The sequence below is a fragment of the Agelaius tricolor genome, unplaced genomic scaffold (genome assembly GCF_023055355.1).
Source record: "Agelaius tricolor isolate 1412-34295 unplaced genomic scaffold, bAgeTri1.0.p SCAF_86, whole genome shotgun sequence".
In the NCBI taxonomy this organism is placed as follows: Eukaryota; Metazoa; Chordata; class Aves; order Passeriformes; family Icteridae; genus Agelaius; species Agelaius tricolor.
The window spans coordinates 614,099-627,500 of NW_027269346.1; the positions used below are offsets into that span (position 1 = coordinate 614,099).

The window sequence follows — 13,402 nt, forward strand, 5'->3', positions numbered from 1 at the left end:
CTGGCCAGGAGTGCGGATCTGGGGGTCCCCAGAGCCCCCCACCCCAAATCCCACCCTTATGGGGGGGGGGTCCCACCCACCTCTGCTGCCGAGTCCCGGGGTGCGGGGGGGTCCCGGGGCTCAGCCCCCCCAAACCGTTGTGGTGCCCCCCAAACTGTCAGGGCCCCCCCAAACCGTTACCAACCCCCCCAACCGTCCCAACGCCCCCCCAGAGGCCGGGGGGGGCAGGATTTGGGGGATCCCCTCAGGAGCAGCGAGCCTTGTGCTGGAAATAGGCCTGGAAACGGCTCTGGGCGTAATCCTGGGGGGAAAAGGGGCAAAAAAGGGGGAAAAGGGGTTAAAAATGGGGGGAAAGGGGCAAAAAAGGAGGGAAAGGGGGAAAAGGGGGGGAAGGAGGGAGAGGAAAAGGAGGAGAAAAAGGGGGAGGAAAAGGGGAGAAGGGGGAAGAGGGAAAAGGGAGGAAAGGGCAAGGAAGGTGGGAAAAGGGGGAAAAGGGAGGAATGAAAGGGGGGAAATGGGAAAAAAGGGGGGAAAAGGGGTTAAAAAGGGGAGGGAAGGGTTAAAAAGGGGGGGGAATAGGATAAAGGGGGGAAAGGGGGGAGAAAAGGTGGGGAAAGGGGTAAATGGGGGGAAAAGGGAGAAGGGGAAACAGGGAGGAAAGGGTGGGGAAGGAGGGAAAAGGGAGAAAAAAGGGGGATAAAAGGGGGGAAATGGGAGAAAATTTGGGAAAAAAGGGGAGAAAATGGGGGCAAATTGGGAAAAGAGGAAAGAAAAGGGAAAGGGGGAAAATGAGGGGAAAAGGGGGGGAAAAGGGGAAAATAGGGGAGAAAAAAGGGAGAAGTGGAAAGAGGGAGGAAAGGGCAGGGCAGGAGAGAAAAGGGAAAAAAACGAGGGATAAAAGGGGGGAAATGGGAGAAAAATTGGGGAAAAGGGGGAGAAAATGGGGGGCAAATTGGGAAAAAGGAAAGAAAGGGGAAAAGGGGAAAATAGGGGAGGAAAAAGGGAGAATGGGGGAAAGAGGGAGGAAAGGGCAAGGGAAGAGGGAAAAGGGGGGATAAAAGGGGGGAGATGGGAGAAAAAGTGGGGAAAATGGGGAGAAAATGGGGGGCAAAATGGGAAAATGAAAGAAAGGGGAAAGGTGAAAAGAGGGAGAAATGAGGGGAGGGAGGGGAAATAAGGGGAAAGGGGCTAAAAGGGGTTCAGGGGTCGTGGAGCCCCCAACAGGGGCACAGCGGCCCCCAGAGCTCACCAGGTACCCAAAGTGGATCGTGGAGATCTTGGCCTGCACCACGGACCAGAGCCCCCAGAAGAAGTGTGAGGCCAGGGTGAAGCTGGGGGGAAAAGGGGGGTGAGACCCCAAAATCCCCCCCGGGCACCCCAAAAACACCCGCGGGAGGGGGGCGTGGGGCAGGGGAGCCTAAAAATGGCACAGAGACCCCCAAGAGGGACAGAAACCCCAAACGGGGGCACAGAGACACAGTAGAGGCACAGAGACCCCAAATGGGGGCACAGAGAACCCTAAAAATGGCACAGAGAACCCTAAAAATGGCACAGAGAACCCAAATACAGGTAAAGAGACTGCAAAAGTGGAACAGAGGGCCCCAAATAGAGGTACAAAGGCCCCCAAAAATCCCACTGAGGACCCTGAAAGTGGCACAGACATCCCAAAGTGGCACAGAGACCCCCAGTGCAGTACAAAGACCCCGAAAAACCACACAGAGGACCCCAAGAGTGGCACAGAGGACCCCAAGAGTGGCACAGAGGACCCCAAGAGTGGCACAGAGGACCCTAAAGTGGCACAGAGGACCTCTGTGGTGGCACAGAGGACCCCCCCAAAATGGCACAGAGACCCAAAATGAGGTCACAGAAACCCCAAAACTTGGCACAGAGGACCCCAAAAGTGGCATGGAAACCTGAAACAGAGGTATAAAAACCCCCCAAAATCACACATGGGACCCCAAAAGTGGCACAGAGAGCCCCGAAAGTGGCACAGAGAGCCCCAAACAGAGGTACAAAGCCCCCCAGACATCCCCCTGAGGACCCCCCCCCCGGTGCCCCGGCGGTACCGCTCGATCTCCCGCAGCATCTCCTCCTCCAGGCGCGCCTGCTCCTCCTGCGGGGCCCGCCCGGCGCCGCCCGACAGCGCCGCCGACAGGTAATGGCGGATGAAATGGAGCTGGGGGGGACACGGGGGCTGGGACCACAAAGGGACCCCAAAGGGACACCCCAGGGACACCCCCGGCCCCAAAGGGACACCCCAGGGACACCCCAGTGCCAAAGGGACCCCTGAGACCTCAGACAGGTAATGGCGGATGAAATGGAGCTGGGGAGGGGATACAGCGGCTGGGAGCAGGGACTGGACCCCAAAGGGACTCCCTGACCCCAAAGGGACACCCCAGGGACTTCCCAGTGCCAAAGGGACACCCCAGGGACACCCCCGACCCCAAAGGGACCCCTGAGACCTCAGACAGGTAATGCCAGATGAAATGGAGCTGTGGGGGGACACAGGGGCTGGGACCCCAAAGGGACTCCCGGCCCCAAAGGGACCCCAAAGGGACTCCTTGGCCCCAAAGGGACACCCCAGGGACACCCCCGGCCCCAAAGGGACCCCTGAGACCTCAGACAGGTAATGGCGGATGAAATGGAGCTGGGGAGGGGAACGGGGGCTGGGAGCAGGGACTGGATCCCTCCAGAACCCCCAGCCCCAAGGGACCCCTGCCCAGGGAATGTCCCCGGCACCCCAAAGGGACCACCCAGCCCCAAAGGAGCCCCTGCCCAGCCCTGGGACTCCCTGAGATCTCGGACAGGTGAAAAACCTGGAGGATGAAATGGAGCTGGGGAGGGTGGGAAGGGTTGGAATTGGGGCTGGGACCCCCCAAGGGATCCCCAAAGGGACCCCCCGGCCCCAAGGGACCCCCAGACCCCAAAGCCCCCCCCAAAGGGGCCCTGGTCCCCCAGACCTGCTGCTGGCGGCTGGGGTAGTGCTCGGGGTGTGCCTGGAAGCAGGGCCAGCCCTCGTGGCTGTAGCTGTAAACCCACTCGCAGAAGTGATTGCCCAGGTCAAAGCCCCTGCAGCGGGGGGGTCACACAGCACCGACCCCTCTGTGAGCCCCAAAATCACTGGGGATCAGCACCGACCCCTCTGTGAGCCCCAAAATCACTGGGGATCAGCACCGACCCCTCTGTGAGCCCCAAAATCACTGGGGATCAGCACTGACCCCTCTGTGAGCCCCAAAATCACTGGGGATCAGCACCGACCCCTCTGTGAGCCCCAAAATCACTGGGGATCAGCACCGACCCCTCTGTGAGCCCCAAAATCACTGGGGATCAGCACCGACCCCTCTGTGAGCCCCAAAATCACTGGGGATCAGCACTGACCCCTCTGTGAGCCCCAAAATCACTGGGGATCAGCACTGACCCCTCTGTGAGCCCCAAAATCACTGGGGATCAGCACCGACCCCTCTGTGAGCCCCAAACCCATCAAGGGATCAGCACCGACCCCTCTGTGAGCCCCAAAATCACTGGGGATCAGCACTGACCCCACTGCTACCCCAAACCCACCTGGGAGCCTTCAGAGGGAACCCCAAACCCCATGGGGAGTGTGCAGAGGGGATTGGAGCCCTAAATCCCACTGGGAGCATGGAGCGGGGACAGGGGGACCCCAAATCCCATCATGATCATGGAGCAGGGAGGTGGAACCCCAAATCCCAACGGGGTCACGGAATATGAGCAGGAAGCCCCCAAATCCCAGTGGGGTCATGGAGTGTGGGGAACCCTGTAGGGATCCCAAATCCTAAATCCCAATGGGGTCATGGAGTGTGGGGAACCCTGTAGGGACCCCAAATCCTCTAGGGACCCCCAAACCCCCACAAGGGCTTCCAAAAGCTCCCAGGGACCCCCTAAAATCTCCCTAAAAAACAGAGCAGGGACTCAGAAGGGGGAGCCCCTAAACCCCACCAGGAATATGAGCAGGAAGCCCCCAAATCCCAATGGGATCACGGAGTGTGAGGGACCCCCCCCGGGATCCCCCAAATCCCCGCAGGGACCCCCAAATCCCCCCAGGATCAGGGACTTGTGAGGGGGAGCTCCTAATCCCACCGGGACCGTGGAACGTGAGCAGGAGTGGGGAAATCCCAGTGGGATCATGGAACATGAGGGAACACCAGGGACCCCCCAAATCCCCTCAGGGACCCCCCAGATCCCCTCAGGGACACCCCAGATCCCCTCAGGGACCCCCCAGATCCCCCCAGGGACCCCCCCAAACCCCCCAGGGGCCCCCAAGCCCACCGGTAGTTGTAGCTGCTGTACTCGAAGTCGATGAGCATGAGCCGGTCTGAGGAGGCCTCGCGCCCCGCCAGGAGCAGGATGTTCCCTGTGGGGTCGGGGTTTGGGGGATTTATGGGGTTTTGGGGGATCTGGGGGATCTGGGGGACAGGGCCACCCTGTGTCACTCACCCTCCTGCACGTCGTTGTGGCAGAAGACCACCGGGGACGGGGTGGCCTCCAGCAGGTCCCTGAGGGGTGAGAGGGGCTCAGAGGGGACACGGGGAGGGGTTGGGGGACCAGGGTGGGGACAGAGGGACAGCCCGGGGACATGGGAGGGCACCAGGAGTATGGGGACATGGGGACATGAGGGACAGCCCAAGGACATGGAGGGGTCCTGGGATATGGGAACATGGGGGGACAGCAGGGCCACGGGGACATGGGGGATGCAGGGATCTGGGGACATGGGGGCACAGGGACTTTGGGGGCAAGGGGGATACCTGGCATACAAGGACACTGGGGACACAGGAATCCAGGGAAATGGGGACATGGGGACACCAGGGACATGGAGATGGTCCAAGGAAATGGGGACACGGGGATATGGGGGATACAGGGGACACCAGGGACACCCCAAGGATATGGGGGACACAGGGACACTGGGGACATGGCAGGTGCAGGGATATGGGACACAAGGGACATGTGGGACACAGAGGAACAAAAGGCATGGGTGACACCAGGAGATAGAGGTGACACGGATACAAGGGACACAGGGGAGACACCAGGGTCACCCTGAGGACATGGGGGACACAGGTGACACCAGGGACACAGAGACACACAGGGATATGTGGGACATGGGGGACACCAGGGATAGGAGGACATGAGGGACCCGAGATAGAAAGGACAGAGGGGACAGAGGGGAGGACAGAACCACAGACGCCCCGGCCCCACAGCATCGCTGCCCTGGGGACGCCGCGGGGCCAGGCGGGGACAAGGGACAGCAGAGGGACACTCAGGGGGTGGCAGTGACCTGAGGCTCCTCATCTCCTGCTCCAGGTTGTAGCCCCGGAGCTGCTCCAGCTGCTGCAGCTGTGACGGCTCTGAGAACGTCAGCTCTGAGATCTGCTGCAGGTACCTGGGGACACGGGACAGTGGGGACATGGGGACAGCGTGGGGACACAGGGGACAGAACCCCCGGAGCTCCCTGCCCAGCCCCGGCCACCCCAGGGCCACCCCAAGGCCACCCACTGTCCCCTCTGTGTCACACGGGACCCTCTGGAAGCAGCCAGGAAACCCCCGGGGTCTGGACCTGCTGGGATTTGGGGTCCCCACTCCCTGATCCCAATGGGATTTGGGGTCCCCACTCCCTGATCCCAATGGGACTTGGGTCCCCCCTCACAAGTTCATGATCCCGCTGGGATTTGGAGCTCTCCCACCCCATTCCCTCTTCCCAATCGGATTTTGGGGACCCCACTCCCTGCTCCCAGTGGGATTTGGGTCCCCATTCCCCATTCCCAGTGGGGTTTGGGTCCCCCCCTCCCCACTCTCTGTTCCCAGTAGGATTTTGGTCCCCCTTCCCTGTTCCCAGTGGGATCAGGTCCCCTCACCCCATTCCCTGTTCCCGGTGGGATTTTGGTCCCCCCTCCCCAATCCCAGTGGGATTTTGGTCCCCCCTCCCCGTTCCCAGTGGGATTTTGTGTCCCCCATCCCCATACCCAGTGGGATCAGGTCCCCCTGTTCCCAGTGGGATTTTGTGTCCCCCATCCCCATTCCCAGTGGGATCAGGTCCCCTGACCCCATTCCCTGTTCCCAGTGGGATTTTGTGTCCCCCATCCCCATTCCCAGTGGGATCAGGTCCCCCCTCCCCATTCCCAGTGGGATTTTTGTCCCCCCTCCCCATTCCCAGTGGGGTTTTGGTCCCCCCTCCCCATTCCCAGTAGGATTTCAGTCCCCCCTCCCCATTCCCAGTGGGATCAGGTCCCCTCACCCCTCCATGGTCCCAAAGAGCCACTTGGGCTCCTTGTTGAAGGGCATGGCCATGCCGTGGAAGCGCGCCATGGTGACGGCGATCTCGGCCGAGACGCGCGGGTCCCGCAGCTCCTCGGTGCGCAGCCGCCGGCTCTGGGGGGGCACGGGGGGTTGGGGGTGCCCGGGGGGGCACGGGGGGCGCGGGGGACCCCGATCCTACCGGCAGGTACTGCTCCAGGCGGCCCTGCGGGAACACCCCGAAGAGGCGCGGCCCCAGCGCGCGCTCGGCCAGGATGGCAAACATGACGCTCTCCAGCACCAGCGAGTCCACGCCCTGCAGAGGGGGGACAGGGGCGCCCCAAAACGGGGACACAGATTGGGACACTGAAAACACGGGACACCAAACGGGGATCCCCAAAAACGGGACCCAAAAGCGGGACCACAGATTGGGACACCAAAAACACGGGACACCAAAAGGGGATCCCCAAAAACGGGATCCCAAAGAACACAGGACGGCAACAGGGAGCCCCAAAACAGGACCCAAAAACGGGACCACAAATTGGGACATAGAAAACAAAGGACACCAACAGGGATCCCCAAAATGGGACACAAAAATGGGACCACAGATTGGGACACCAAAAACACGGGACGCCAAAATGGGATCCCCAAAATGGGATCCCCAAAAATGGGATCTCAAATTGGGACACAAAAAACACAGGACACCAAACAGGGATCCCAAAATGGGACCCAAAAACGGGACCCCAAATTGGGACACAAAAACACAGGACACCAAACAGGGATCCCAAAAATGGGACCACAGATTGGGACACCAAAAACATGGGACACCAAAAGGGGATCCCCAAAAACGGGACCCCAAATAGGGACACCAAACGGGGATCCCCAAAAACAGGACCCCAAATCAGGACACCAAAAACACGGGGCACCCAAACAGGGATCCCTAAAAATGGGACCACAAATTGGGACACAGAAAACACAGGACACAAATAGGGATCCCCAAAAACGGGACACAGAAAACATGGGACACCAACAGGGATCCCCAGAAACTGGACCCCAAATTGGGACACCAACAGGGATTCCCAAAAACCAGATCCCAGATCGGGACACCAAAAGGGGATCCCCAAAAACGGGACCCCAAATAGGGACACCAAACGGGGATCCCCAAAAACAGGACCCCAAATCAGGACACCAAAAACACGGGGCACCCAAACAGGGATCCCTAAAAATGGGACCACAAATTGGGACACAGAAAACACAGGACACAAATAGGGATCCCCAAAAACGGGACACAGAAAACATGGGACACCAACAGGGATCCCCAGAAACTGGACCCCAAATTGGGACACCAACAGGGATTCCCAAAAACCAGATCCCAGATCGGGACACCAAAATGGGGTCCCCAAAAAAGGGACCCCAAATTGGGACACCAAAACCACGGGACACCAAACAGGGATCCCCAAGAATGGGACCCCAAATAGGAAATCCAAAAATGGGACCACTAAAACAGGACACCAAAATGGGACCCCCAAAATGGGATCCCCAAAACCGGGATCTCAAATTGGGACACAAAAAACACAGGACACCAAACAGGGATCCCAAAAAATGGGACTCAAAAATGGGACCACAAAAACGGGACCCCAAATAGGAAATCCAAAAATGGGACCACAAAAACAGGGTGCCAAAACGGGATCCCCAAAATGGGACCCAAAAACGGGACCCCAAAAACCAGGATCCCCATACCGTTACCCCAAAACCGAGACCCCAAAACAGTAACTCCAACACCAGCACCCCAAAAACGGGCCCCCAACCCAGCACCCCCAATACTGGCACCCCAAAAACGGGACATCAAACCCAACACCCCAAGGAGCCTCAGAACCCCAAACCCCAGCACCTCCCACCCCAGAGGGAGGGCACCCAAAAACCCTAATCCCAGGGAGTTCAGGGGGTTCCCTTGGGGTCCTCATGGGGTTTGGGGTCCCGGGGGTCCCCACGGGGAGTGGCTGTCCCCCCACCTGCAGGATGGCCTCGGAATCCCCAACCCCAGCACTCCCACCCCAGCCGGATCCCCAATCCCAGGGGGTCCCTTGGGGTCCCCATGGGGTCCCCGTGGGGTTTGGGGTCCCCGTGGGGTGTGGCTGTGCCCTCACCTGCAGGATGGCCCCATAGACGCGCAGCAGCACCTGCCGGGGCTCGTCCCCCACGCTCTGCACATGCTCGGGCAGCGCACACTTGTACAGCAGGTTACTGAGCCCCCCTCTGTGGGACAGGGACAGTGGGGACATTGGGGACATCAGGGGGACACTGGCACACCCCAGACAGTGCACACTTGTACAGCAGGTTACTGAGCCCCCCTCTGTGGGACAGGGACAGTGGGGACATTGGGGACATCAGGGGGACACTGACACACCCCAGACAGCGCACACTTGTACAGCAGGTTACAGAGCCCCCTGCTGTGGGACAGGGACACTGGGGACATTGGGGACATCAGGGGGACACTGACACACCCCAGACAGTGCACACTTGTACAGCAGGTTACAGAGCCCCCTGCTGTGGGACAGGGACACTGGGGACATTGGGGACACCAGGGGGACACTGACCCACCCGGGCAGTGCACACTGGTACAGGAGTTCTCCGCTGTGGGATTTGTGGGGTCAGGGGGCACCAGGACACTGGGAACGAGGGGGAGAAGGGGAGACACTGAAGTGGCACTGGTAACTGCAGGGGACATGGGGGGACAGCCACACCCCTGTTCAGGATGTGCTGGGCACCTGGCAGGGGATGGGGACACTGGGGACAATGGACTGGGGACACTGGACTGGGGACACGGGGGACAATGCTTGGGGACACTGGGAGAGGCACTGGAGTACGAGTCCGGGGGAAAACTGGGGGCAACTGGGAGAGGGACCAGGACACCAGTCCGTGGGGACAACCGGGGGACAGGGATGATGGTCTGGGAGGCGACTGGGAGGGGGACACTGGGACACGGCCCCGAGGACAGCTGGGGACACTGGGGGACAGGGATGCTGCTTCGGGGAGGGGCAGCTGGGGACACTGGGAAAGGGTCGGGGAAGGGACTGGGACACTGGTCCGGGGACACTGGGAGGGACACTGGGTTCAGAGGACAGCAGGGACACTGGGAGGGGACTGGGACACAGGTCTGGGGACACTGGGAGGGGACAGGGACACCGCTGCGGGGTAACCGGGGCCGCTGTGAGGGACGCTTCCCTAAACCCCGGGACGAGACCACCGCGGAGAGGGCGGGGGGGGGAAGACGCCTCTCGCCCGTTCCGCTTCCTACCCGATGGGCCAGATGCCGAACTCGTCCGGGCCGATGAGCTTCCAGGAGCCGGCCAGAAACTCGCGGCACCAGGCGTAGGCCTGCAGGCGGGTGGCGGCAGGGACATCGCCGTCCTCGCTGCCGCTGCCCTGGCCCCCCGCCGCCGCCGCCATGGTCGCCCCTGCCCCGTTCCGCTCGGCCAGGGCGGCGCCCGGGCAGCCTCTAACCAATAACAACGCGGTTCGCTGATTGACGGTTTAACCGACCAATAGAAAGCCACCTCGGGGAGGTGGTGCGTGCGCAGCAGCCAATGGGCGCGCTCGGCGGGATGCGGCGGAACGTGGAGGTGAAGGCGCGGCTGAGGGCGCGGGAGGAAGCGCTGAGGGCGGCCCTGAGGCTGCGGGGGCTGGGCCCGGTGTGCCCCGTGTGCCCCGGGGCCGGGCAGGGACCGCCCCAGGTGTGCCCCGGGGGCGGACCGGGCACGGGTGAGGGGCAGGAGCCGCCCCAGGTGTGCCCCGGGGGCGGACCGGGCACGGGTGAGGGGCAGGAGCCGCCCCAGGTGTGCCCCGGGGGCGGACCGGGCACAGGTGAGGGGCAGGAGCCGCCCCAGGTGTGCCCCGGGGGCGGGCAGGTGCTGCTCCAGACCGACACGTTCTTCCGGGTGCCGCGGGGGCGGCTCAAGCTGCGCCAGACACAGGTGAGGGGTGGCTGGAGGGGCTTGGCCCTGGCCCTGTCCTCACGTGTCCCCGTGCTCACCTGTCCCTGTCCCTCACCCGTCCCCATGCTCACCTGTCCCCGTGCTCTCCTGTCCCTGTTCTCACCTGTCCCTACCTGTGGCTGTCCCCAGGACGGCCGGGGGGAGCTGATTTTCTACGAGCGCCCCGACAGCGCCGGCCCCAAACTGTCCAGGTTCAGCATCACCCCCACGGCTGACCCCGAGGGGCTGCAGGTGAGCGGGGCTGGGGGAGAGCTGGGGTCCCTGTGCCACCTTGTCACCCACTGTTCCATCTCTGTAGCCTCCTGTGCCACCCCTGTAATCCCCTGTGCCATCCGTGTCACCCCCTGTGCCCACAGGCGGTGGTGGCACGGGCCCTGGGCTCTGAGGGGTCTCTGTGTCACCCCCTGTCACCCCTGTCCCCGTGTCACCCCAAGCAGTGCTGTCCCAGTCCCTAGGCTTTGTGGGGTCCCTGTCACCCCTGTCAGCCCTGTCCTCATGTCCCCAGGCGGTGCTGTTGCAATCCCTGGGCGTGCTGGGCACTGTGGGGTCCCTGTGTCACCCCTGTCCCCAGGCAGTGCTGTCGCAATCCCTGGGCACTGTGGGGTCCCTGTGTCACCCCTGTCCCCTGTCCCCAGGCGGTGCTGTCGCAGTCCCTGGGCTCTGTGGGGTCCCTGTGTCACCCCTGTCCCTGTCCCCAGGCGGTGCTGTCGCAATCCCTGGGCACTGTGGGGTCCCTGTGTCACCCCTGTCCCCAGGCAGTGCTGTCGCAGTCCCTGGGCTCTGTGGGGTCCCTGTGTCACCCCTGTCCCTGTCCCCAGGCGGTGCTGTCGCAGTCCCTGGGCGTGCTGGGCACGGTGAGGAAGGAGCGGCTCCTGTTCCTGCTGGGCCAGACCCGGCTGCACCTGGACCGGGTGCAGGGGCTCGGGGACTTCCTGGAGCTGGAGGTGAGGGGACAGGGGGAGTGGCACCCCGGGTGGCCCTGGTGGCCCAGGTGGCCCCGGGTGACCGTGGGTGGCTGCAGGTGGTGCTGCAGCCGGAGCAGAGTGAGGAGGACGGGCAGCGCCTGGCGCGGGAGCTGCTGCAGGAATTCGGGATCGGGGAGCAGGACCTCATCTCTGGGGCCTACCTGGATCTGCTGCTGGCACAGGGGGACAACGGGAACACCCCCTGAGCCACCCCCCGGCCAGCCAGGGACAGCGGGGTGAGGGCACGGGGACCTGGCTGTGCCCACCCTATAAACACCTTGTGCCTTGTCCCACCCCATAAACACTCTGTGCCCCCTATGGACACCCTGTGCCCACCCCATAAACACCCTGTACCCCCTATGGACACCCTGTGCCCACCCCATAAACACCCTGTACCCCTATGGACACCCTGTGCCCACCCCATAAACACCCTGTACCCCCTATGGACACCCTGTGCCCACCCCATAAACACCCTGTGCCCACCCCATAAACACCCTGTACCCCTATGGACACCCTGTGCCCACCCCATAAACACCCTGTACCCCTATGGACATGCTGTGCCCACCCCATAAACACCCTGTACCCCCTATGAACAGCCTGTGCCCACCCCATAAACACCCTGTACCCCCTATGGACACCCTGTGCCCACCCCATAAACACCCTGTACCCCTATGGACATGCTGTGCCCACCCCATAAACACCCTGTACCCCCCATGGACACCCTGTGCCCACCCCATAAACACACAGTGCCCCTATGGACACACCTTGTGCCTTGTCCCACCCCATAAACACCTTGTGCCCACCCCACAGACACCCCCAGCCCCATAATGCCCCCCAAAAACCCCATTCCCATCCCACAGACACCCCCTGCCCTGTCCCCCCCCACAGACACCCCCAGCCCCAAAGCCCCCCCTGGAAACCCCACACTGCCCCATGGTCACCCTGTCCCCCTGCCCAAGGTCACCCTGTCCCCCCATGGCCACCGTGTCCCCTGCCTATGGCCACCGTGTCCCCCCATGGCCACCGTGTCCCCCCATGGCCACCCTGTCCCCCCATGGCCACCATGCCCCCCTGCCCATGGTCACCGTGTCCCCTGCCCATGGTCACCGTGTCCCCCCATGGTCACCCTGTCCCCCCATGGCCGGTGTGTCCCCTGCCCATGATCACCAATAAACTCCAGGCCCGCCCCGTGTCCGTGTCCAGCTGTGTTCATTCCTGGGGTCACCCTGTCCCCCCCGTGTGACATTCCCGGGCTCGGGGGTGGCAGCGATGCCCGGCCCCGATCCCGGATTATGTCCGGAACCTCGGGAAGTGCCGGGGGGGCCGGGGGTGACAGATGGGTGACGGGGAGTGGTGGCATCTGTGCCAGCTGCTGCTGCTGCTGCTGCTGCCATCCCGGCCTGCCCGGGGGGGGAATGGAGGCTGGAAAATCCCCTGGGATCCAGCGGGGCAAGGCCACCCCCTGTGTCCCCAAGTGCCACCTCTGTGGGGATGGTGATCCCAAACCTTTCTGGGAGTTTTCCCACATTTTCCAAAGGTGGCCCCGGTGAGGCCCCAGCCGGAATCCTGGAGAGCCCTGGAGGGGCTGGAATGGGGCCAGGAAGGGAACAGGGCTGGGAAGGGCTGGAAAATTCCAGAGGGCTGTGGGAGGAGACTGGAAAACTCCAGAGGGGATTGGGATTTGGGTTGGAAAACTCTGGAGGGGTTTGGGATTTGGGCTGGAAAACTCTGGAGGGGTTTGGGATTTGGGCTGGAAAACACCGGAGGGATTTGGGAAAGGTCTGGAAAACTCCAGAGGGATTGGGGAGGGGGCTGGAAAACTCTGGAGGGATTTGGGATTTGGGCTGGAAAACTCCGGCTGGATTTGGGATCTGGGCTCAGCCTGGAGCAGAGGCAGCTCTGGGGCTCCTTTGGGACGGGCTCTGGCTCATCCCGGGATTCTCAGGGGAGCTTCTGGAAGCCCTGGGCCGGCCCTGGGGCTCCCTCATTCCCGAGGGATTTCCCTTTGCTTCCCAGATTTCCATTGGGCCTGGGCTGGGCTCGGGGCTGGGCCCTGCCAGGTGCTCCTGGATCCGGGATTTCCCGGCTTTGGCTTTTCCTCTTCCAAAGGGAAATTCCTTTTTTTTTTGGGTGGAATCTCAGCTCCAGGTGCTCCAGCTGCTGCTCCAGGGGCTGATGTTCCATGTTTGGGTGGGA

General features: G+C 62.3%; 2 protein-coding genes across 4 annotated transcripts; one reads left to right on the forward strand and one right to left on the reverse strand.

The window, feature by feature from the left end:
- Window positions 1-9,838, reverse strand: CHKB (choline kinase beta). Its single transcript, XM_071418414.1, has 11 exons — window positions 9,545-9,838; window positions 8,394-8,502; window positions 6,449-6,562; window positions 6,248-6,381; window positions 5,291-5,395; window positions 4,456-4,514; window positions 4,288-4,372; window positions 2,961-3,069; window positions 2,067-2,176; window positions 1,250-1,331; window positions 1-301 (listed from the first exon to the last, which is right to left on the reverse strand). The coding sequence occupies exons 1-11, from the start codon at window positions 9,694-9,696 to the stop codon at window positions 245-247; spliced, it is 1,116 nt and encodes a 371-aa protein (XP_071274515.1). The 5' UTR covers window positions 9,697-9,838; the 3' UTR covers window positions 1-244.
- On the forward strand, window positions 9,831-12,346 carry LOC139585613 (uncharacterized). Of its 3 annotated transcripts, XM_071418418.1 has the most exons (5): window positions 9,831-9,980; window positions 10,134-10,220; window positions 10,371-10,472; window positions 11,060-11,185; window positions 11,263-12,346. In XM_071418418.1, the coding sequence occupies exons 1-5, from the start codon at window positions 9,834-9,836 to the stop codon at window positions 11,410-11,412; spliced, it is 612 nt and encodes a 203-aa protein (XP_071274519.1). In that variant the 5' UTR covers window positions 9,831-9,833; the 3' UTR covers window positions 11,413-12,346. The 3 variants fall into 3 exon arrangements, with proteins under 3 accessions (XP_071274519.1, XP_071274516.1, XP_071274518.1); XM_071418415.1 differs by having other exon boundaries at window positions 9,831-10,220; window positions 11,263-12,316; XM_071418417.1 differs by lacking the exon at window positions 10,371-10,472 and having other exon boundaries at window positions 9,831-10,220; window positions 11,263-12,318.
- Window positions 12,347-13,402: the final 1,056 nt, after the last annotated feature.